The 22,182-nt window shown below is 50.9% G+C and overlaps 1 protein-coding gene and 2 long non-coding RNA genes across 6 annotated transcripts in view; 1 reads left to right on the top strand and 2 right to left on the bottom strand.

The window, feature by feature from the left end:
• The window catches only part of TBC1D9B (TBC1 domain family member 9B), a 40,542-nt gene extending 31,353 nt beyond the window's left edge, over positions 1–9,189 (bottom strand). For 3 of the 4 annotated variants that reach the window (XM_032464881.1, XM_032464882.1, XM_032464883.1), the window contains exons 1-4: positions 8,983–9,187; positions 6,331–6,441; positions 2,665–2,783; positions 379–607 (exon numbers count right to left, since the gene is read on the bottom strand). In XM_032464881.1, coding sequence (XP_032320772.1) covers positions 379–607; positions 2,665–2,783; positions 6,331–6,441; positions 8,983–9,100 — 577 coding nt within the window. In that variant the 5' untranslated portion in view covers positions 9,101–9,187. Of the gene's footprint in view, positions 1–378; positions 608–2,664; positions 2,784–6,330; positions 6,442–8,982 lie in introns of all 4 variants that reach the window. The other variant, XM_032464884.1, reaches the window with a different exon arrangement.
• On the top strand, positions 4,484–5,809 carry LOC116658956. Its single transcript, XR_004314181.1, has 3 exons — positions 4,484–4,551; positions 5,189–5,303; positions 5,643–5,809. It is a non-coding gene; the product is annotated as an uncharacterized LOC116658956 (long non-coding RNA).
• A 3,568-nt stretch (positions 9,190–12,757) lies between the features above and the next one.
• On the bottom strand, positions 12,758–19,898 carry LOC116658954. The gene is made up of 2 exons (XR_004314180.1): positions 17,446–19,898; positions 12,758–17,215 (listed from the first exon to the last, which is right to left on the bottom strand). It is a non-coding gene; the product is annotated as an uncharacterized LOC116658954 (long non-coding RNA).
• Positions 19,899–22,182: the final 2,284 nt, after the last annotated feature.

Genomic DNA, 22,182 nt, shown 5'->3' with positions numbered 1-22,182 from the left:
AAGGCACCATGTAATCTGGAGCCACCCAGGGATACCATGTGCCCTGGCATACGTGACTTGAAGGAGGGGAGGCCCTGTGCAGAAAGTCCCCATGTGAAGGACCATGCTGGTTGATGGAGACGGGATAGGAGCCCCGGAGAGCCAGGTGCTCCTGGTTCAAGTCTGGGTACTCCAGTGGTGGGCCACTGGGTTATGGGGAGACCCTCTGGTGGGGGTGGGGGTACAGAATGTCCAGGGGCCGCAGAGGGAGAGCCCTCAGGAACTCCGGCAGTCTGAGGAGGCCACACTTTCTGGAGGTGAGGCAGAGGAGCTGTGGATGAAGGGACCGAGGAGGTGGGGCTGGGGGAGCACGGGGGCGTCCCAGACCCCCGCACTCACCCTCCTTGCCCAGCAGGAAGGAGTAGAAGCACAGGTGGTTGACGGTGAGGTAGAGCCAGCCCTGCCGGGGCACTCGGCCCTTCCAGTAGCTGCAGGAGTAGTAGTTGACCAGCTTCTCCCCCTCGGGCATCCCGAACTGCTTCCGCATCTTCAGCTCCGCCTCCTTGAATTTCCCAGGGTCCTCGTCTCCCTGCGGCTGCAGGTTCTTGTTCTCTTCCGCAATGATTCCCTGTGGGAGGACAAGGGGACTGGTTCCCAGTAGGCCCCAGGGTTCCTTCCCACAGCCCCAGGGAACTCAGGCAGTGCAACCCAGGGTGCTTGCACGCTGGCCCAAGGGCCATGAGCAGGTAGGCCCTGACGCCTGCTCTGGCTGGTGCACATGGTCGGACAGGTGCCAGGCAGGTTCCCCAACTCCCTGAGCTGTTACCACCACTGGCTAGGAGCAGGGGCTTTTAAAGAAACATTTTAATGTACAAATCTGAAAAGTATAATATGGTAAAAAAAAAATGCAAATAGTAGAAAAGTGTTCAGTGAGTTCTCAGTTCAGCGAGAAGGGAACCTCCATCTCCCCTGCAGTTGTAGCCACCTTGCTTTCCTCCCAGACACGCAGGCACTGACGCATCTTTCAAAAGATACACATGGTCTTCTCTTTCCCTCTGTTTAGCCAAATGGGATCTTGCTGTTGCACTGTGCTGTGAAGTGCTTTCCTCATGACAACGTCTTGGAGGAAATTCTCTATTTGGCACTCCTCCTCCTTCCCATACCAGAAGGCCCCCAACTCTTGCCCCAACTCACAAGCCAGCCGCAGGGCCCACCCAGCTCAGGGCGTATCTATGCTGTGTCTTGCAAGCATCTGCACTGGGCTCAGGGTGCCCAGAGACATCACCCTGGGCCACAGAGCCAGCCCCAACCCTCCTGGGGTAAAACAGGTTCTTAGTGCACTTGGCTCAAAATGTACAGGCAGATTTTCCAGGAGACCAATGACTCAATAAACTAAGGTAATTCAAGGCAGTGTCGTGGTCCAGACCACTGCTTCTCCTCAGCCTCCTGGCAGCCTCTAGCCCACAGATTCTGATACACAGTGTTATTTCCATAAAACGTTCAGTTCTCAATATTTTCTAATTTTCATTTTTCCTTTGACTCCCCTAGAACTTTGTTCTGTCTTGCTGATTAGCCCGTTTGGGCCTGGCATAAGGGAAACATTCCGCAACATCGCTGCTGCAGTTACTAGTTACTCCAGCTGGCTCGTTAGGAGAGTGAAGACTTGCCTCTACTCTCTTTGCCTGTTTTCCTGGAGCTAGAAAGGCAACACAGGGCCCCCCTGAGCCCTAGGGTGCACAGGGGACTGCTGAGGAGCTCTTGGTGCCATCTGCCCGGGTCTAGGAGGTGCTGGCATAAAGAAGTCACAAGGGCTTGTCCAAAGCAAGTCTGCACAATAAAACTTTGACCCAGTAAGAGCACTCTGAGCAATCTAGCCTAAGGCAATAATCCAACAGAAAGAAAAAGACACACACATGCACTCATACAGACGCTCATTATAATGTCAATTATTCCCTAAAGATGAAACAGCCCTCACGCCATTTTTACACACTGCTATAATCTTCATAATTACTTTGATTGCTGTAAAATATTCCATTAAGTTTACCAAAATCCCCTGAATATAAAGTGCTCAGCACTATACTCATACAGAAAGTACTGAATAAATGCTATGCAGGCAAGTATGACCATTCGCCTTCTGCAGAGGAGAGGACAGCTGCTTCCCCTCTCAGGGCGGGCCTGGGAGGCACCGCTTCCAGTCTTTCTGCTGACACTGCTGCAGGGAACATCCTGACACATACGTCATTCTTCACATACACATACACTGCAGGGCAAATTCCAAGGGATGGAACTGCTGGGTCAAAGAGTCTGTGCAGTTTGAAGTAAATGTGAGTTTCACAGTAGAAATATACCCCCAACTCCCCTATCACTTCCCACTTCCCCTGTTAGCCAAGGAACCGGCCGTCAGAGGTGTGTATCTGCCCCTTTGCCCTAAGGCCCTTTGCAGGAACTGGAAAGTCCCCACTAAGCTTAGCCAGACTCCAGTGGCTGGCCAGGAGGTGGACCTATATGTGGGCAATGAGTCCAGCTGCCCTTTTCAGTACCAGGACAACGGGATCAGACACTGCTTCCACCTCTGTTTAAGGGGGGAAAGACCTACACCCCGTTACTTGAAGGTTACAGGAGATGACACAGGGGAACGCTGCTGGCAGAAGGGAGTGAGAACCAGCAGCGGAAAGTGAACCTTACGTGTATCTTGCCCTTGACGAAGGTGGTGATATCTTCCTCATTGTCAAAGATGGACAGTGTCTGGAGTAAGTTATTTTCCAGCCATTCCCAGTGCTTCGTGATCTCTTTGCGGGAAGAACCTAGGGCAAGTTGGGTGGAGCAAAGAAAAGGAAAATCATAAAACCACCAGGCCTTCAACATAAACTCATGACCTGATTTGTTTTACCAAAGTGACTACAATCTTTGAACTGCTTATCCTTTACTTCTTAATTTATGTATATGTATATGTATACGTATATATGTAACAAAAGTCGTAAGTGGTCCTGGTAAAATAAAAAATTAAAAAGCTCAGATGAAATCACAGAGGCACGAGGGAAAACAAAGCCTCAGTTTCCCTCCAATGCCAAGAGTAAGAGGGGCCCCTGGTCTCCTACGCGTCCTCCCAGAAACAGTCTACACACCTGCAGGTTTGCTTGCTTATTTCTTCTTGAGACAAAAGGACTTAATGTGATCTTCCAAATATAGGTGGTAAGCCAGACACAGACCTAACGTAAGTGACTGCAGCTCTCCGGTGAACTCAGGCGTCCACAGACAGCACCGGAGCTTCCTGCAGGACTGCAGGCCCCTGGCTGGCTGGTCCTCTACTGCGCAGGCCAGAGGCTCCCTCCCTCCCTCTCTGAGGCCAGATGCCCCACCCAGGCCTTCGCCTGCGGTGCTCCTCCTCCTCATCCGGGTTCACATCCCAGCCCTGACCCCGTCTTCTCCAGGAACCCCTATCTGATCCCTTCCGCTTCCGGCTGGCCCCCAGTGTCTGCGGGGTCACTGTCCTTCTCAGGGAGGGGCCCTTGAGGACACTGTATGCCCAGTGGAAGTCGAAAAACTCAGAGAGGCAGCCCGATGCCACTCCCAAGAGTGGGGCAGTTATTCACCTCTGCCTCCGCCAAGAAATTGGGAAAAGGAGCCCCGGGAGGAGAAGTGAAGGGAGGAGGAAGGCCCTGCGTGGCCTGGGCCCCCCGCCACTCCGGGAGCCCACTTCTGGGGGCTTTTCAAGTGTCTGGCATGCGATTTGCGCTTAAGAACTCCGACTGAATTAACACAAGAATAAGAAGGGGAAGGAGTGAAGGCTCTGCCTGCCTCAACGCCTTGCGATGGGCAGTCTGTGGGCTGCAGCACCCAGATGGCCAGGCAGTTTTGCGACCATGGGAGGGCCCACACACTCAGCAAGGAGGGAGCCTTAGCAGAGACACAAGGCCAGCCCAGCTATGGACCACAGACAATTTTTGCTGGGCGCCTGATCCCTGGGCACCCTAACCTTCCCTACTTGGCTACAACTCTCCTACCAGCTGAAGACGCTGACTCTGCCCTGGCCAGGCGAGTCGTCCGGTCATCTCCTCCAGCCCAGGCACCTGCTCACTGCTCTGTCACATGTCACGGTCCAGCCGGTCTCAGTTAGGGTTGATCTGTAGGTTTCTTTACATTTACCCAAGCAGCTCACCATCCTAACAAGCAATTCCATGGAAAGACCCTCCCTTCTGGGCCTATGTGAGGGGGCCCATGTGAACATGATTAGACCTGGAATCATACAACTACACAGTGATAATCATAACAGATGATCATAAATTACCCCTGGAAGTTGCTAAATCATCCATAAATGTTTTTTCATTTTCTTTGCATATCTATTACGGCCTCTTTTCTCTGGTGTACGGAGGCCACGGTCTAGTTGGTAGGGAAGAGATTTTCTTCTCCCTCTCCTGCTCTTTATGCCAAGAAGTCACATTTGGATCCGAAGTTGAATTTGCATGTGATGCAACTCCACTGTATCATTTCCTCTTACCCCCATGTTCCTGGCAGCCTGAAACAGAGGGATCTTGTCCACTATACCTGTGTGGACCTGTCTGTCCTCTAATTGTAAGTATTTTCTTATATTCACTTTAAAAATTATTAGTTAAAAGCAACTCAATCTTCATTTTGTACTAAGTAAACACTTAAACTACGCCATCTCTATGGTAGGTACAGGGAATAAAAAATAGAACAGCTAATTAAATTATTAAGTGCTATTTCTGTTTTCCAGAACTCTTCATGGAGTATTTTATTTGATTCTTAGAGCACCTTAGAGGCAACGCTATTTTCATTTTATAGGATGAAGCTGAGGCACAGAGAGCTTAAGTAAGTTGCCCAAGGTCACCAAGTTGGGAAGTGACCAAACCGTAATGTTTGTCCAGGCTCCCAAGCTGCAGAGCTCACCCACGCCCTCAGGGGGTGGCTGGTCTAGTGGGAGAGCCAGCAAGCCCAGTGTGAAGGTGCCAGTGGAGACATGGCAAGTCCCATGGGGCGAGAGAGGTAGGCATGTGGGTCTGGGGAATCATTACCTCTTCTCAAGTCTCCAAGGAAAGCCATTATCCTGAGGGACAGTGACCCTGTGGCTTCTACACAGAGATGTATTCAGTACAGTGGACATGAATGGGCGCTCTGGGTCTGGCCTGCAGTTCTGTGTGACTTTGGGCAGGTTACTTAACCTCTCTGGGCTTACTCATCTTCAAAATAGGGAAAACTGAAGTTCCAACCTTTTGGAGTTTATGGGAGGTTCACGTGTCTGGCACACAGGGAGTGCTGTCCGAGTGCCGGCCGCGACTGCTGCTTTACCCTGGGGACCCAGCCAGGTTGGTGCCCCTGAAAGGCAACTTCCCCTGGACTCCTGGGGGTAGTGGTGAGGGGGGTGCCCTCCTAGGGGGACAACTACAGCTGATTCTCGGCATTCACGGTGGTGATGTTCCGCAAAGTCTCCCAACACCGAACCCGGCAGCACTGTTCCCGGGGGGAATGCAGGGCTGAGTTCCTGTGAGCCCCTGATCCCAGCGTTTTTGTCAGCCCATCGGTGCACCACTCTGTCTTGTGTGTCCTTCTGTTTAAAGGCACCTTACTTAATTAATATGTGTTCCTTTCTTTTTCCTTTTGGTGGTTTGATTTTAACACCCTGGCACCGAACTCATGGCCAGCAGCACTGTAACCCACGCCTGAAGGAAGCTCCTCTTACCCATGTTTCCTCCATAAGACACATCACAGCTTCTCCAGCTTAAAAGCACCCCACAGCACTTCAGCATTATGCTTGGGGCCATTGTAAACAGCAGAGTTGCCAATAAAAAACACAACAGTGAAAACCATGGCACTCAGACCTCTCAAAGAAGCTTGTTTGTGGTTTGAGAGCTGAAACAAGGAGGCAGGAAGATGCCTCAGCCGGGAATCTGTGTGTCTGTGACTCAAAATTTTCACAGCTCTGCACCTGCGCATTCCCACAAACGTCCATGAATGACCCCCAAAGCACCACAAGTGTTGATCTGGGGGTTTACAGATCACTTTCAGCGAGTAGGTAAATTCAAAAATATGTCGTCCATGAATACTGGTAGATCGTCCATCTTGAGAAAAGGTTAGCAGGAGCATGTGGACAGGGCCCGAGGCCAAGCCCTCAGAGAGGCGCAGGGCTGTGTGGGGCCCACCTCCGCCAGCCCTGCACTGCGCCCAGCTGAGCTGCCTTCCTCGGCTGCAGCCCGGCCTGGGCTGTGATGCGGATGAGGGGCCGCGTCAGGTTCTCGGGAGGCCATGTCCAGCCCGGCCCAGGGGTGCAGGCTGTGTCCCTTCCCTTCCTGGGGCGGGCCCCGTCCGACAGCCCCTGTGACTCAGGGCACCTACCACACGCCACTGTCCAGTAGACCTGGGAGTCCTGGGCCTGGTGCAGGATGCGGTAAGGGGCCGCCCGGGCGCTGGAGTCCAGCACCACATCCAGGGTGCCCACGAGAAGACCTGGCAACAGGACAGAGAGGGGGGTGGTGAGGGGGGCTGCACCGAGGGCTGCGCCTGGCCGGGGCAGTGCCTTCAGCGCCCTCGCCCAGAGGGCGAAATAGCTTGCATCACCCTGGCCCATTAAATTACTTCTTTTTCCTTAAAGGCCTTTAGTTGGTGTCTGGTCCCTCCTGAAAAATCCCCTCCCACTTCTTCCTAGAAGCTTCTGCTTCTGCTCCTGACTCAGTAGCACTCGCAGGCAGGGACAGATGCAGGTTTTACGGGGCCCAGAACATACACAATCCCGAAGGCCCTCTCCAAGAAAAATGCAACATCAAGTTTGAAAACCAGCATTTCTTTAGGATGAGAAAGTACAACAGTTACAAGTGGAAAACAAACGACATTACCACAAATATCACAAAAATCCAGAAAAATAACACAATGTATTTTATTAGCTGCCAAACTCATCTCTTAAGATACGTGTTCTCTGACATTTTGGGCCTGTTTGGCCGTGTACTCTGACGGTATTTTCATTAAGATGATGATTTTGTAACATGGTTTCCCACATCAACAACAGACAGATAATGTAGCCTCAAAGGTCAACTGAAAAGGGCATGCAAATTTTTATAACTGTCCAATTTAGGAAAACACTGATCCAGTTTTTTTTTCCATTTCTGAACTGAAGCACCTTATGACATTTCATATTTTCCTTCTCATCACATACATCCTTGTCAGTATCACTATGTCCCCAACGAACTGGAGGAAATGTTTACCTTTTACCACTGTTTGAGTCACTCCTCTTCATTAACTGAATTATCAAGCTACAGGAAAGCCTGCTCATTGTTCCTATTTGAAACTTATTTTTTTCTTTTAATGAAGTGCTGCTTTTGGTATGATCTGAAAATATTTTGTTTCCATTTTCCTGTTGATATCAGAATAATTCCTATCAATTTTATTGCTTGGCCTTAACACTTTCATATTCCGTTTTTAATCTAATTTTCCCCCTCTAGTTTTTAATAAATAAAATTACTAATTGCAAAAGAAGGTACTCTTCACATACATTCAAGTCAGGAACCTGTAATCTCCCACTGGTACTGACATGTTCTAAAATGTCCTCTAAATTGCAGTTAAAGGGGCACATTCAAGCCTTATCAGTGTTTGGAATAAACTTCTTTTTACTGTCCGTGTTGAGATTTCTCTTCCGGTCTCAGAAATTTTATTCTAATTCCTATATTGTTGGCATATCCATGTTGCAAGACCTGAAAGCTTTTTCATAGGCAGGCCATCTCATCACACTCAGACTCTTCAATGAAAAATCTAAGTTGGCACCTGTGTTCTGACACAACGGATGCTGGTGCCACCAAAGGTACCGGGTGCCCATGCCTCGCGTTCCTACACTGGCTTGGAGTAGCTTCCCAGGCTGACCACTAGCCATTCTCTCCAGAGGGGCTGCCGTCTGACCCCCACTCAACAGCCTAGCTGAGGAGGCAGATCCAGCACTGGCTCCTGCGATTCTAGAGGGAGGGAGCCAGAGGCACTGAAGGGAACAGTCTTCCTGGGAACCGCACAGCCTCTTACACGTCAGGAGAGGCTGGTGGTCTCCCAGGGGAAGCCTCCGTCTGCATCTGGTAGGACTGCATTAGCTGCTAATGTTTAAAATTAGGACATGTCACAGAAAATTCTCTTGATAATTGGAAGACCTGGCAACTCTGGGCCTAAGGTTCTAAATGGCAACAACGGGCCAGTGTAGGAGCACAGGCACTGGTCTAGCCCTAAGACTGACCCAGCTCTGCTCGGCCAGTGTCTGGGGTAGGTCCTGGAAGGGCCCTGGGCAACACCTGTGAAGGGAATGCCCGGTGGACACCCCTGGATCCCACATGTCACACACTCCAGGAGATGCCTGTCCAGTCTAGTCCTGTGTGGTGCCCAGACGGGCAAAGGGGCACCTTGGCTAGTTCACGAGAACACAGATACTGGTAATTCGGCTAAGCCTCGGCCTGCAGTTCCAACGCACCAGGAAGCAGGAAAGGTGCAGGGACGGGGGCTGAGGCCAGCAGCGGCTCGGAGGAACTCTGATCTTGCTAAAACGGCAACTGTTGGGTGAGCTGGAAACGAAGGACGCAAAAGGAAACAAATGCTTCTTTCACTTGTCCCCTCGGAGGCACTTGGGGAAACTGAGGCAGAGGACTGGGAGATCTCGCGGACTTTACGCTGTGAAATCTCATTTTGGGAAGCTGCACACGCCCCCGCTGAGCACGAGAAAGCTCTCGGGCCTGAGTCCGGGCAGGGGCCGCTGCCAGCCGTCTCCCGCCCTGGCTGACCGAACGCAGGCTCCCCAACAGCCTGCGAACGCGGGCGCGTCTGTCCTGGGCTCCCCGGCCCGCTGTCACCCCGCGCCTCCCCACCCGGCCCCGGCCCCGGCCTCGCGCTCCCAGGGCACCGCCGCGCGCGCTGACGTGCGCGTCCGCAGCGCCGCTCCGAGGCCCGGCGCGTCCCGGGCGGGTCGAACCGGCCCCCGCCGCCCCGAGCGCCCTCCTCGCCCAGCCGCCGCACGCCTCTTACCAGTGAGGCCGCCGCCCTTCCCGTGGCCCCGGCGCCGCTGCAGCACGAAGAAGGGGTTGGCCCGCTCCGTCACCCACAGCGCGTTGGCCACCAGCACCTCCTCCGGGCCCAGCCACATCGTGGGGCCGCGCGCACCGGGCCGAGGCCCGCCAGGCGGAAGCGCCGCCGCCGCCGCCGTCGCCGCGCTGAGCAGAGCGGGCGGGCGGGGCCGGTGGGCGGGGCGGGGCGAGCGAGCGGCGCCCCCTGGCGGCCGCTGGGACCAGCGGACGCCGGCTGCGGGCTCGCTGGGCGCGCGCTCCCCTGCCCGGACCCGCCCACCGACCTCCGGCCCCCGGCCCGCCCGAGCCCGCCCACCGCCCCCACCGGCCTGTCCCCCGGCCTGCCCGCCGGCCTGCCCCCCGGCTCCGGCCCCGCCCCTCCCCTCCCGGTCAGGCCCCGCTCACCGGCCGCGGCCAAGGGCCGCAGGCCAGCTCAGCCCGGCGGTGTCCATCTCCCTCTCTCCCTCTCGCCCTCCTCGCCTCAGGACCCAGCGCCGCAGCCTCATCTAGGAGGAGCGGTCCAGTCCCGGGCCCACAGGCCTCTGGCCTTAATGGCTGAGTCCACAGTCTACAGATAGCAGGGCCCTGGACGTTTTGTAAAAACATGTCCAGGGTTTGGGGGGAAAATGTAAAGAAAGCAGCATTTTTGGCTGATTGTGCAGGGCAACCCAGTGCGTGTTAACATTGCAAAGGGCGGCTGGAAAAGGTTTAGTCGATTGTGGTAACTCTCATAATTTTGATGCTTGGGCCTAAGATGAAGACAACCTCGGGGAGGCCGGGATGGGTTGTCAGGAAGCCCGGAGGCTGGCAGGGTTCTCAGAAACCCGCACGGCCCCCTCACTTCACAGAGGAGGCTGAGTGGCCTTAGGGTCGGGGGCAGGACCCGCCCTACCTGGGACCCGCAAAGGTGTCTGCACCGTCATGGATGGGGCAGGTAGGGAAGAGGGGCTGGGAATGTGGATCCCTGCTCTCCCAGGCTGACCTGTAGGGGTCGACCCCTCACAGTCCAAACACTGACTCTTGAGTGAAAGGGGAGCTCTTTACTCTGTCTGGGCAACAGGCATGACTCCAGAATGTCCAGGGCTAATCGGGATGCAGGATCACCCTGCTGGACTGAGGCCGCCAGAACCCGGCAGGAGGCCAGAGGGAAGGGGGCACTTTAGAATCATCCCTGGAGGCTTATGCTGATTTTGGATTGGGTTTCTGTCACTGGCATTCAAGAATCTAATACGATAGATGTAGGTACAAATTGGTGGTTTCATGGCCGATAGCCGGAGTGATTGAAAGTCTTCTGAGATGTTGCTTGAGACTTGAATCAACTTTCAAGATGTAGAGGCTGGTTTTAAGAACTCTGGAGCTTAAACTGGTAACGTGTCATTGTGCTCTATGGGGAGTGATCTACTCTCAAGAATTTGGAAACACAGTGGACCCTTAACAGCCTGGGTTTGAAAGTGCTGGTCCACTTATATTCTGATTTTCGTCAACAGTAAATGCTACAGTACCGCATGATCGGTGGTTTGTTGAATCAACAGATGAAGAACTGCAGAAAAGAGGAACTTCAGACTCAGAGGGCCGACCAAGTTATACTCAGATTTTCAATCTCGCAGAGGGTAGACGCCCCTGACTTGTGTTGTTCAAGGGTCAACTGTACCTGTAAACACCCTGAGGGGAGGTAAAGGGTTATTTTGTTCCCACATTCCAGTGGTTCTCAAACTTGAGTGTGTGTCAGAATCACCTGCAGGGCTTGCTGAAACACAGATTCTGGGACCCACCTCAGAATATCTGCACTTCTAACAAGTTCCTAGATGATGGTGATGTCACTAACCTGGAGACCACCTTTTGAGAACTATTCTTTATTAGAAGGAAAAGAACAGCTATTGAACACTTAGGATGTGCTAAGCCTATTTCATTTTCCCCCTTTATTGTCTAAGATATAATTCACATTTCATAAAATTCACCCTTTTAAAATACATAGTTCAGTGATTAGTGTATTCCCAAAGTTGTGCAACAATTAACACTATCTGTCTGCAAAGGAGGAAATCCAGCTCCAGGAGGAAGGCAAAGCCCTGAGGGGACCAGGGAGAGAGCACAGGGCTAACTGGGATGCAGGATCACCCTGCTGCACTGAATCTGCCAGAACCTGGCAGGAGGCCAGATGGGGCACTTTAAGATCATCCCTGGAGGCTTATAGATGGCTGAGAGGTGGCAGCGGAATTCCAGAATATTTTCATCACTTCATAAAGAAACCTCTTAGCCATTAGCAGTCACTCCCCCTTCTCCATCCCCCTCCACCCCCAGCAACCACCAGTCTATTTCTATCCCTTTAGGTTTTCCCATCCGGACATTTCATATAACTGAAATCATACAGTGTGTGGCCTTTCATGACTTGCTTCTTTCACTTCCCATAATGTTTTCCAGGTTCATCCATGTTGTAGCAGGTGTCAGTACTTCAGTCCTTTTCATGGCTTAATAATATTCCACTGTATGGATATACCACATTTTATTTATCCATTCATTAGTTGATGGGCATTTGGGTTGTTTCCCCTTTGGGGCTATTATGGATAGTGCTGCTGTGAACATCTGTATATAAGTTTTTGTGTGAATGTGTTTTCAGTTCTTTTGGGTAGATCCCTAAGAGTGGAATTGTTGAGCCACATGGTAAAGCTGCAAACTGTTCTCCAAAGCAGCTGTACCATTTCACATTCCCATCAGTAATATGTGAGGGTTGTAGTTTCTCTGTATCTAGTCAACACTTGCTACTGTCTAATACATTTTTTTACTATAGCCACCCTAGCAGGTATAAAGTAGTATCGCATGTGGTTTAGATTTGCACTTCCCTAGTGACTTATGATGATGTTGAGCATCTTTTTAGATATGTGATGGTCATTTGAATGGTTATTTACATATCTTCTTTGGAGAAATGTCTCTTAATATTCTTTTCCCATTTTAAAATTGGGCTGTCTTTTTATTGTTGAGTTGTAAGAGTTATTTATATATTCCAGATACTATACTGTTATCAGATATATAATATTAAACCTAGTTCTTTTATTATTTTAAATCTAATCCTCACATGTTTACCCTATGAGGCAGGTACTTTAAGATCCCTATTATAGAGATAAAACTGAAATCCAGACAGGTGAAATGATTTGCCAAGTTCATCCTAGTAAGTGGTGGAGGTAGTTTTAATGTCCAGAACTTTTTGGTTCCAACTCTTTCTTACATGTATTGGACATTTGCTGTGTTTGCCCCAGCATTTACTTCTCCCCAGGAAGCATCATGATTCTGCCTTACAGCTCTCAGGTGAAGCTGAATGCACTCCTGGGCTGCACAAGTGGAGCCCATGCTGGCCTCGGCTGATGGTGCATTCTACCTCTGTGACCACAGTGGATGGAAACAGCCATGTGTGTCCAACCAAGCCAATCAGGGTCAAGGAGATGTCATTCTGGTCTGGGTTACCTCATGGGGAAGTAGACCAGCTCCTGAGCTGGTGGGCCTACCATCTCCCTGAGCCTGAGAGTGGAGTTTACCTGGAGGGACCAAAGTTGCAATGTGTCCTGGTGTCAGTGACTGAGGGCCACGTCATGCCATAACTGAGGTGAGCATGGCATTTTAGCTTCTGTGAGCACTACACTTCCCTTTGGCTTAAGCCAGTTTTGGTTGGGGTTTCTGTCATTTGCAACCAAAGAAGTCCTCACTGATACAAGTAACCACCAACAAGACTCCACGTGACCAGAGCATCTTTTTCAATAGGTTTTTATTGAAATGGTTATATTAGTAAATCCCACATATACAGGTATACACTATCGGCATACAGGTATACACCGTACAGGTTCACGGTTTAACTATGCTTATATCAACCATATAGGCCTAGGAGTTGTGCTGCCAGAACATTTCAAAGGGCTAAGATCTGATGGCCAAGAAATCAGCTCGCGTTCATTGCAGGTGCCCGTGTTCTAGACAAGGTGACCCCCCCCTGTTGTGAACCCCCTAATTAAGCTAATGATCAATTCTGCTTCTTGGAGATTTGATGTGCATTCTTTCTGGCACAAGCTCTCCAATAGTGAATTAAAGTCAAGTGCACTGTGTAACCTTCCATCCATCAAGGTGGACGATAAGCTATTTGCCACACTTAGGTATATCCCAAGCCTCCCCCACCCCAAATTCCCTGTGCTATAGTTAGAAAAATAGCTTTGGATGCCGTCCTCTGAGATGTTGTGCATAGTTAGCAGGAACCCAGAGCAAGAGGAGCTCTCTGAACGACCCAAATGTGAAAGGGGTTGACTTTAATATTTTATATATAAAAGCTACTGAGGGTCAAAAACAATTGTGACATATGTGGCCTGGGGCTCGGACCATCTCCTTCTCTTGTACAGGAACAGACTGTTCCATAAGGTGGTGACAGTGTGACAGTGTCCCCTAGAGTCCAAACAGCATTTCCTAGCTTGGAGTCTTTTCCTGTTCCTGTGATCATGGTCAAGTTTCCTTAGCCAGAGCCATTGCCACTCAGGAGAAGACCCTGCTTTGCACGCTCAGCTTAAGACACCAGATTCTTGCCTCAAGCACGGGCCAAGGGTGCCCGTCCTCCAGGTGGGTCAGCAAGACAGGCCTGGGCTGCCAGGGGATGAATGGACATGGTACCCTCTCCACTCCTCTCCAGGATGGCATGTGTCATCTCAGGCTGGGAGGCTGGGACCCTGGCACTGGCCACACCCAGTGACCTGGTCCGCACAGCAGGCTGGTAGGCACTAGGCAGTTAGCCTTTCTGCTTAGGGACAGCTCACTCACCTTAAGGGAAAGAAATGGCCTCGGATGTAAGAGTCTACCTCCCTCCCCATTTCTGTTTTGACAAACATCTTGGCTCAGTAGCGCCCAGTCACTATAAAAGTCCTTTAATATCACATAGTGTAAATATCCTTGGACTTAATTACTGATGAAGGATCATTCCAAAAGCAGATTAGAATTCCCTTGGTGTTGGGTTAAATTTGTAAAACATTGCTCAGATCATTCATCTGTCACTCTCAGCAGCTGCCAGTAGAGAGCTGGAGAGAGAGGGCGATGATCAGCTGAGGGGTAAGGAGCTGACGAAGGCCAGTCAGGCTGCCAGCTGACCCAAAGGCCCCTTCCCTGTACACACGCCCACCCACGTGGACCGCAGTGGACGGTGAGAAATGAGCCACTCCCGCCCAGCGTTAAACAGTGGGGGACCCTGAAAGATGTGTCCCCACTGATCAAGGGTCTGCCGCAGCTGAGGAAAGGCTGCAGGTGACATCCTCCAGCTCTTGGCTTTCCGCAGAAGAAGAGTGTGTGCGCTTTATAAAGGCGCTTCCCGCTGAGCTGGACGCCACCCTTGGCTTGCACACGCATGCCCCAGCCCCTGCCTCTGGGCTCCCAGCAATGTCTCTCAGGGCTCTGTGTCTGAGGAAGTCCTGCCTTTCAGGCTGCCAGCCTGGGTCCGTGTTGCCCTAAACCTCTGTCCTTTGTGGAACATGCACGTGGAAGATTCAAGGGGAGGAAGTAGGAGAGGCTGGGACAGGGGTCTGAGTGACCCCAACAGCACTGCATCCTTCTGAGACTTTAATCCTCAAGTTTGCATGAAGTTCAAGGTGTTTTTGTTTTTTGTATCTTCCCTCTTCCCCAAGTTGGAGTGAAGAAAAAAAATGGCTTGAGCAGAGGCCAAACCCCAGATGAGTCCCGGGTCATGGACTGGAGGGTCCCCTAGGGCCCTGTGGGACCATGAGTCAAGTCCTGGACAGACACGTTGTCCTTTTAGTAGCTGAGACTGACGACATCCCTTCCCCTGCACGGTCACTGAGGCTGGTGGGACGCAGCTCTGACTGCCTTCACCCCACGTCTGCTGGGGACCCACGGGGCTCTCTTCTTCAAGGCTTAGTTTGTTGGGCTCTTTCAGGGCACCCCGAAGAAAGACAAACCTCCTGACTTGACCAAAGCCCCAGAGGAGCCCCAGGGCCACAGTGGGGCTCCTGACCGCACTCAGCCTCCCTCACTCAGGCTTTAAGAGGCTGGTGTGAGCTGGGGACCCGGAACCCCAGAGAAGTGATAGGGGCCGGCGGGTTGGGGACACAGCCCCTGTGGGGGAAACCCTTCTTCCCTTAGTTATGGGATCCAGCTTGCTTTGCTTTTCCTGCCGTTTTGTAGGACAGTAAGAAAAGAACAATTCCACGAAGCAAACACGCACCTTACCTCTGTCTCCGTCGTTCTGTGTTTTCTCTGATGTTATGAAACTTAGAACGTCTAAGGCATTTTCCAGTCCTGTGGAGGGGATCCTAGCCGCACCCATGGACGTTGTGTGAACGTGTGTACTCAATACTCATTTCCTCCTCTTCCCAGTGGGCTTTGGAATGATTCACCAAGCCCCACCTTCCTTTACACTGAGTGGCTTTTCTAAATCAGCTTCTGTCTATAGCTCCTTCTCTTCCATACCTTCAATATCAGAGTCCCCAGGGCTTTATCCCAAGCCTGGTTCTCAGATCACTGGGCAATTTTAGCCCCATTCTGGCTTCAATCATAATCTGAACTTAGCTTAGGAACACCAGGCCTGAGTCTAATTCTAGTGAGTGTGTGTGGGGGAGGGGGGAGAGGGAGCGATGCGGGGTGCCTGAGGGACTGCGGTCACATGGAGAGTCGAAGTGGTCACAGCAGGTCGAAGCCACATGTACATTTAAAACACAGCTTCCCAGGGTTCTGATGCACAGAGGGGCCACACGCTGGCCACCCTCGCCTCACCAAACCACTGCCTGAGACCCAGAGCTGCATCTCCAGGCCTCCCCTGAGGCCCCAGCAGCCCCCAGACCCACGGTGGCTCTTTCCCTGTGTCTCCCCGACACCCACCCAGTTACCGAGGTAGCTCCTGGCTTCTGCTTCAATCTCGTGGCTCCCCCCTTTCCCTCTGTCAATCAGACCCCGGCACCCAGGCACAGCAGGGCCTCCCCGGCCCACTCCCACCCCAGCGCCCTCTCTCTCCAAAACAGACTTGGGCCCTCCCTGCGGCAAAGCCCTCCCTGCCCAGGAGGTGAAACCACAGCCTTGCTGGTCTCGGCGCCACCTGGCCTGTCCTCACGGGGCGGGGGCTGTGGCATCCTCAGCAAGCGCGGGTCGCGTGGGCGGGGCTACCGCGCCACGCCCCTCCACCTGCCCGAGGGAACGCCCCTCGCCATCCGCCATCGTTTCATCTGGTCTCACATCCCAACTGGTTGTTAATGTGCCGGTTTCCCACAACAGCCAAAATCCTGATGATCCCTGGATTCACCTTAACTGCCTGTGTGTGTGTGTGGCACACAGTGGGAGCTGACTAAAGGTCTGCTAGCCCTGCCTTTTTCCTTCTAAATGCTACTTCCTGGAGACACAGTATTTCTGTTTCATGACATTTACAAGCAGCAACCTTCTGTCAAGGTGACCTGACTCTAACACCACCTCCTTGTTGTCCTGCAGCAGGACCGCTGCCTGGATAATAAAGGGGAACTGTAAGCCAGATAACATTTTGATTTTTCTTCCATTGAAACCAGTTTCACTTAACATGTAGATCAAGGAAAGAACTAGATGTAAAGGGTAATAAAAATACGAGAAGAGCTTACGAAGCCCACGGGAAATACCAGGTTAGTGAAATTTAGGAATCTTACTTTGCTTAAACCCTTTGCGTCTGCATCTTTCCGAAGCTGGGCTGTTGTGTGCATCAGTTCAAACTGGTGTTCAGGGAAGTGCCCTGTGACGCACCTCTGAGCCGGGCCTGAGGAGGGCCAGGGAGACGAAGCCTTTCCTCAGAAGCCGGACTCGCCGACTTTGCCAGGTGGTTCTGACCGTCCTGGGGGGAGCTTGTCCTCCCCTGAGCGGGCAGAGGCAGGCAGCCCTGGACAGACGTGCTGCCCACTCACTCCCCCAAGCCTGACCCTCCTGCTGTCCAGTTGCCTCTCCCCCCTCCCTGAGATGACAGGACAGGAGGGCCATGGGCAGTTCTCCCCTTAGGAAGTTCAAAATCGCCAAATCGTAAGTGCCTGCATTTCAGCTGTCACAATCCAGTTCCAAGCTGATTAGCTGATGGTTCTGGCTGCTCCAGACCCCAATCCACACACGTCCTGTGGTGTCTGTTGGTTCTGCACCGAGCGTGGCCTGGAGGCAAGGTGGATGGAGGCCATGCCAGGAGGCAGGGGCTGGAGCCGGACCCAGCTCAGAGCAGTCTGCTGGAGGGACAGAGGGTTTGTGGTGTAAGAAGCTCGTTCCTCTGTCCCTTCCACTCTTCAAAATGTACTCCCCACCTTTCCCCACCAAAAAACCCCACAAAAAACACTCAGAGGTCATCATGCACTTCCTGGCTAATAACCACTGCAGCTGTAAGGCTGGCAGCAGCTGAGAGCACTCACACATAGCAGAAGCCCTCTCTGTAGCCCAGCTGTGCTGTGTGGCCAGTTACCTCTGCTCCCCGAACTTCAAGCTTCTCACAGGCAGGGCTGCCCATGGTGAGAAGTGTGTGCTCACCAAGCTCACGGGGCAGGCAGCCCTGCCAGGGTCCCTGGGTGGCTCCGCCGAGAACTTCTCCTTGGCCCAGCTGCCAGCCGAGACGGCTTTGCTGTTTGGGATGAAAAGTGCTACCCTCATTACTCCCGGAGTACATGACCTTCACTGAGAAGTTACTGTCCCTCCTGACAAAGGCAAGACATTCTGTAGCTGAGCAGAAAAGTGGCCCCGATTTTTAGGAAAAGGGTGTCAAGCTGGGATCTGAAGCACTATTCTGAGAGAAATCCCCTGTAAGAAATTGGTCATTTGACACTGAGGGTGTGCCCTAGATTTACCAGAAATTCAAATATTGTATTAATAGGTGGACTTTGAGGTGCTTGAATTTTTAATTTCTTCTGAAGTAATTTCATTTCTTTTCAGCGGAGGAATAAATATCTGGAGTGAAATTTAATGGACATGCTTTTGTAAGACTGTACAAACCAGAAGAAAACACGCAGCTGAGATCTGAGTTCTGGTTCAGGAAAACAAGGTCACGGTGTGGACAACGTGGTCAGAACTGAGCCCTCTTCTCTGTCCGATGAGCCAAACCAAATATAAACGCAGGTGCGTGTCTGGAACCCGTGGCATCTCCTTGAGACATATTCTCCTGCTGTAAAGCCAGTGGGGCAAACCTGTCTTTCTCAACAGTGCTTGCTTGGAACTGTTTATCAAAAATATTTTTATAGTACAAAGACTATAAAGAGGAAAAAACAAATTAAAGCCCTTGGTTAAAGGTAAAAAGAAAAAGCTGCTAAGACCTTAAAAATCTGCACTGTTTCAGCCTCAAATGATTAGAAATAAAATGCTGCTGGTCACTCCAAGGCAATGTCACACTCTGGCTCTCTGAGGGGGTTTGTTCCGGGCACAACAGGGCCTCAGGCATCTTGGCAACACATCACAAGAGGAGACACTGATAGAGAGAAACCAGCCGCACACGGAGAAATGGCAAGTGTTCACTGGAAACTTCTGTCCCTCAGAGTCAGTAAGCATAACCAGGGCGAGTCCATGCGGTTTGCTGCCGGATCTAACTCCGGGCACACGGAACCGACGCTTCCAGTCTCATCCGAGGGGCTGGGGATTTACACTCACATCTTCACATGGCTCGTGTCGATGAGAGATGGTGTGTCCTTGAGCAGAAAGGATGCGTAATGTGTTTTACAAATTTGCTTATTGTGGTTCTGTGTTGGGATGACTCTTAAGGTACAAATTTCTTGTGATGTTAGCTTGAGGTCATCCCAGGCATGCGGGAGGAGCACACGTGTCCCACGTTCCCCCACGCTGGCCACCGCGTCCTTTCCTGTAAGCTCGCGTGCCTGCTCCGTGCGACGCCGAGGCTGGCAGGAGAGGCCTGGGCTGGACCAGGGAGGGCTGAAGAGGGTGTTTATCTGGGGTCTAACAGCAAGAAGGTGGTTTGATTTCCTCAAGAAAGTACTCAGAATGTTCTGACTTTGACACCCACTGTCTGCCACCCTGGGACCACTGTGCCTGGGGAAGACCGCCCGGCTGGCCTCCCCAGCACCACCATCCCACACACCTCAGTGGTTGCCAAGAAGGCAAGTCCACTGGCCTCGGGGTCAGGGAGGGCCTTCAGTGTTTCAGCGGCCACATAAGCCCTTGTCACCTTACTCACGCTCTCTGGGGGAGGCTGGAAATGACAATATGAATGATGCCCATCCCACACAGCCTGCAGCTCCACCGTGCCCTGGGTGGTCAGTCTCAGACAGGGACAAAAGACAAGGCTTTCTCTTAGGAACCTTTAGAAAGAGGCCCATTAACCAGAAGTAGAATAAGTGACAGAAAAACATAGAGCAGGCCAGGGAGCAGCAACTTGTGCCCCACATCAGTAAGAAGCGGCACCTGCAGACTTTAGGATGCATCATAGGTGGGGAGCACAAAAGGTATTTAAAAAACCCCAGCGTCACCCCGACACGGAATAGCAGGTGATTATTCACAGACACATTCGCAGTGCAACAGTAACCCCTGAGCCCCGCCTCTTCTCCGAAAACAGCCAAGCTTGTCGGGGCCCACGTTCAGTGGCCAGCTTCGGGTAGGTTTTCGGTGCCATGAGGCCACCTGGGCAATAATGCTGTCCTCAAAGCCTCACCGGGGGGGAACTTTGCAGTTTAACCCTGAGCCCCAGCCTGTGCTTGGAAAGCACTGCCATTCTTCCAAAATGGACGCTGACAGAAGAATACAAAATAAGAAAGGTGATCATAAATCAAATCACAAAAGAGGTGACCCCCAACAGCCCGTTTGAAAAAAATCAGGTTTTGTTCTCATCATACATGTCCAAAGAAGGCTCGATCGTGGAGAATTCACTTTCGTACACCAGGCTCCGAGGGGACAGAGAGTTCCGATGAAAGAAGTGACCGCCTGGAAAGGGAACACGAAACACAGGCTTAATAGGTCGTCAGGCTGTACTCCCCACGTGGCTTGAGGAAAAGAACGTGGATTATCGTCAAAGCATCATGTTTTCTCAAATATCTCTATTTTGGACTCTCATGGCTGAAAGAACGCAGGCGTCCCTCAGTGCACACAAACATGTAAGTCCCAGTGTTGGGGTCCCTGAGATTAGCCGCTGGGGATCTCCAAGTAAAGGCTGCCTGGTGCTCTGAGAAAGACTCCTCTCACACGTGTGAAGACTTCCGCCTTGGGACACATGATCACGTGGCGAGCTCCCAAACTGCCTGTCTGAGCACCTGTTTGGGGGGAGGCTGGGGCTGGGCACAGAGCCCCTTCCTCAGCTGCGCAGACTTGGGGTTGCGACCTGGGGGCTCTGATAATGCATTAAAAAGTTTCTATTTGTTTTAAAGTTATACCTCCGCACGGTTAATTCTACACAAGTCAAGATCTGTCATCTCCAGCCCCTTTCTCGCAGGCGGCCACTTTGTATCAGTCCTTCCTACTTCTTTGTCTTAGATTTTATCTCCTGCACCCCTACTATGGAAAATGAGGATTTCCTCCCCATCCTCCCCTCTGCCATCCACACATACTTTCCATTGCCCCAATATAACTATATTTTGATTAAAAAATCTGATGTTTACATTATTTGACTCTTTGGACTATTCAGAGCCAAGCCACATTCACTCTGGCCCTTCCTTTTCTGGATAACTGTTTGTTTTTATAGCCTTATTGAAGTGTATGTGATACACCAAAATGCACGTTTAAAGTGAACAATTGGATGCATTTTGACACGTGTGTGCACCCCTGAAGCCATCACCAGAATCAAGACAGTGAACACCTTCATCACCCCCCAGAGTTTCCTGGTGCCTCTGAGAACTCCTCCTCTTCTCCAGCCCTACTCCCATCTCCACATAAATCACGGATTTGTTTGCATCTTTCTAAAATTTTATTTAAGTGGAAGCATAGTGTAATTTACTGGCGCTTTCAAATAAAGCTGCTGTGAACACGTGTACAAGTCTGAGTGTGGACACGTGCCGTCCTTCCTCTCGGGGAGATACCTAGGGGTGGAATGACTGGGCAGGTGCACGGTTGCTTTTCTCAATGGTTGTACCACTGGGCGCCCCACCAGCAGCACAGGAGAGCTCCAGGTGCTCAGCAGCCTCATCGACATTCAGATGGTCACCTTCTGCATTTCAGCCACTCTCGCAGGCGTGCAGTAGTAGCTCACTGCAGGTTTAGTCTGCATCTCCCTAATATTTGGCATATTTTCATGTGCTTATTGGCCAATTGTATATCTTCTTTTGTGAAGCATTTTGTTCAAACCTTTTGCCTGGTAAAAAAATTTAATTGTCTTCCTATTACTGAGTTGTAAGCATTTAAAAATATATATATATTCTAGAAACAAGTCCTTTGTCAGACATATGCTTTGCAAATATTTTCTTCTGGTCTGTGGCTTTCCAATGCCCTTTGAAAAGCAGAAGTTTTAAATTTTATTAAAATCCAATTTATTGATTTTTTTCCCTTTTATAGTTTGTACTTTTTGTGTCAGAATACAAAAAAATCTTTGCCAAATCCAAGGTCATTACAATTTTCTCCTGTGTGTTTGGGCAGAAGTTTTATATTTTTAGCTCTTACATTTAGATGATCCACTTCAAGTACGTTTTTGTATATGGTGGGAAATAAAGGTTGAAGTTCAGTTTTTTGCTTTTGGATATTCAATTGTTCCAGCATCATTTGTTTAAAAGATTATCCTTTTCCGACTGAACTGCCTTTGTACTTTGGTTGAAAACCTATTGATCAATGTGTATGGTCTTCTTGGGGCACTATTTTGTTCCAATTTGTTTGTCTACTTTACATTAATACAACACTGTCTTGATTACTATAGCTTTATAAGTCTTGAAATCAAGTATTATAAGTTTTTCAACTTTGTCCTATTTTTCAAGTGGTATGATGGGCAGGGAGGAGAGGAAGGCTGTTACAAAGAGTATAGACAAGTATCAAATGAAAGTATTTCATGCACTACTGTGAGTAATAGGACCACTTCTATTTTCTTTTTTAACTTTCCTATATTAAAAATATCTGCATTTAAAAAACTCAGATGAATTCAAAGATGCTTGCTGTCTGCACAAAGCAGCCCTCCAAGAATGGTCCCAAGTAAGAGGTGGGATGTTTGAGCTCAGGCAACCGAGTATTACTTAGCCCCAGAGGAAGCTGCATAATCCAACAGGGCTAAAGGGTTAAAGACTTAAAA

Source organism: Camelus ferus, chromosome 22 (assembly GCF_009834535.1).
Source record: "Camelus ferus isolate YT-003-E chromosome 22, BCGSAC_Cfer_1.0, whole genome shotgun sequence".
NCBI classification, from domain to species: Eukaryota; Metazoa; Chordata; class Mammalia; order Artiodactyla; family Camelidae; genus Camelus; species Camelus ferus.
Note: the sequence above shows the minus strand (reverse complement) of the source record. Positions and strands in the feature narration are given on the sequence as shown.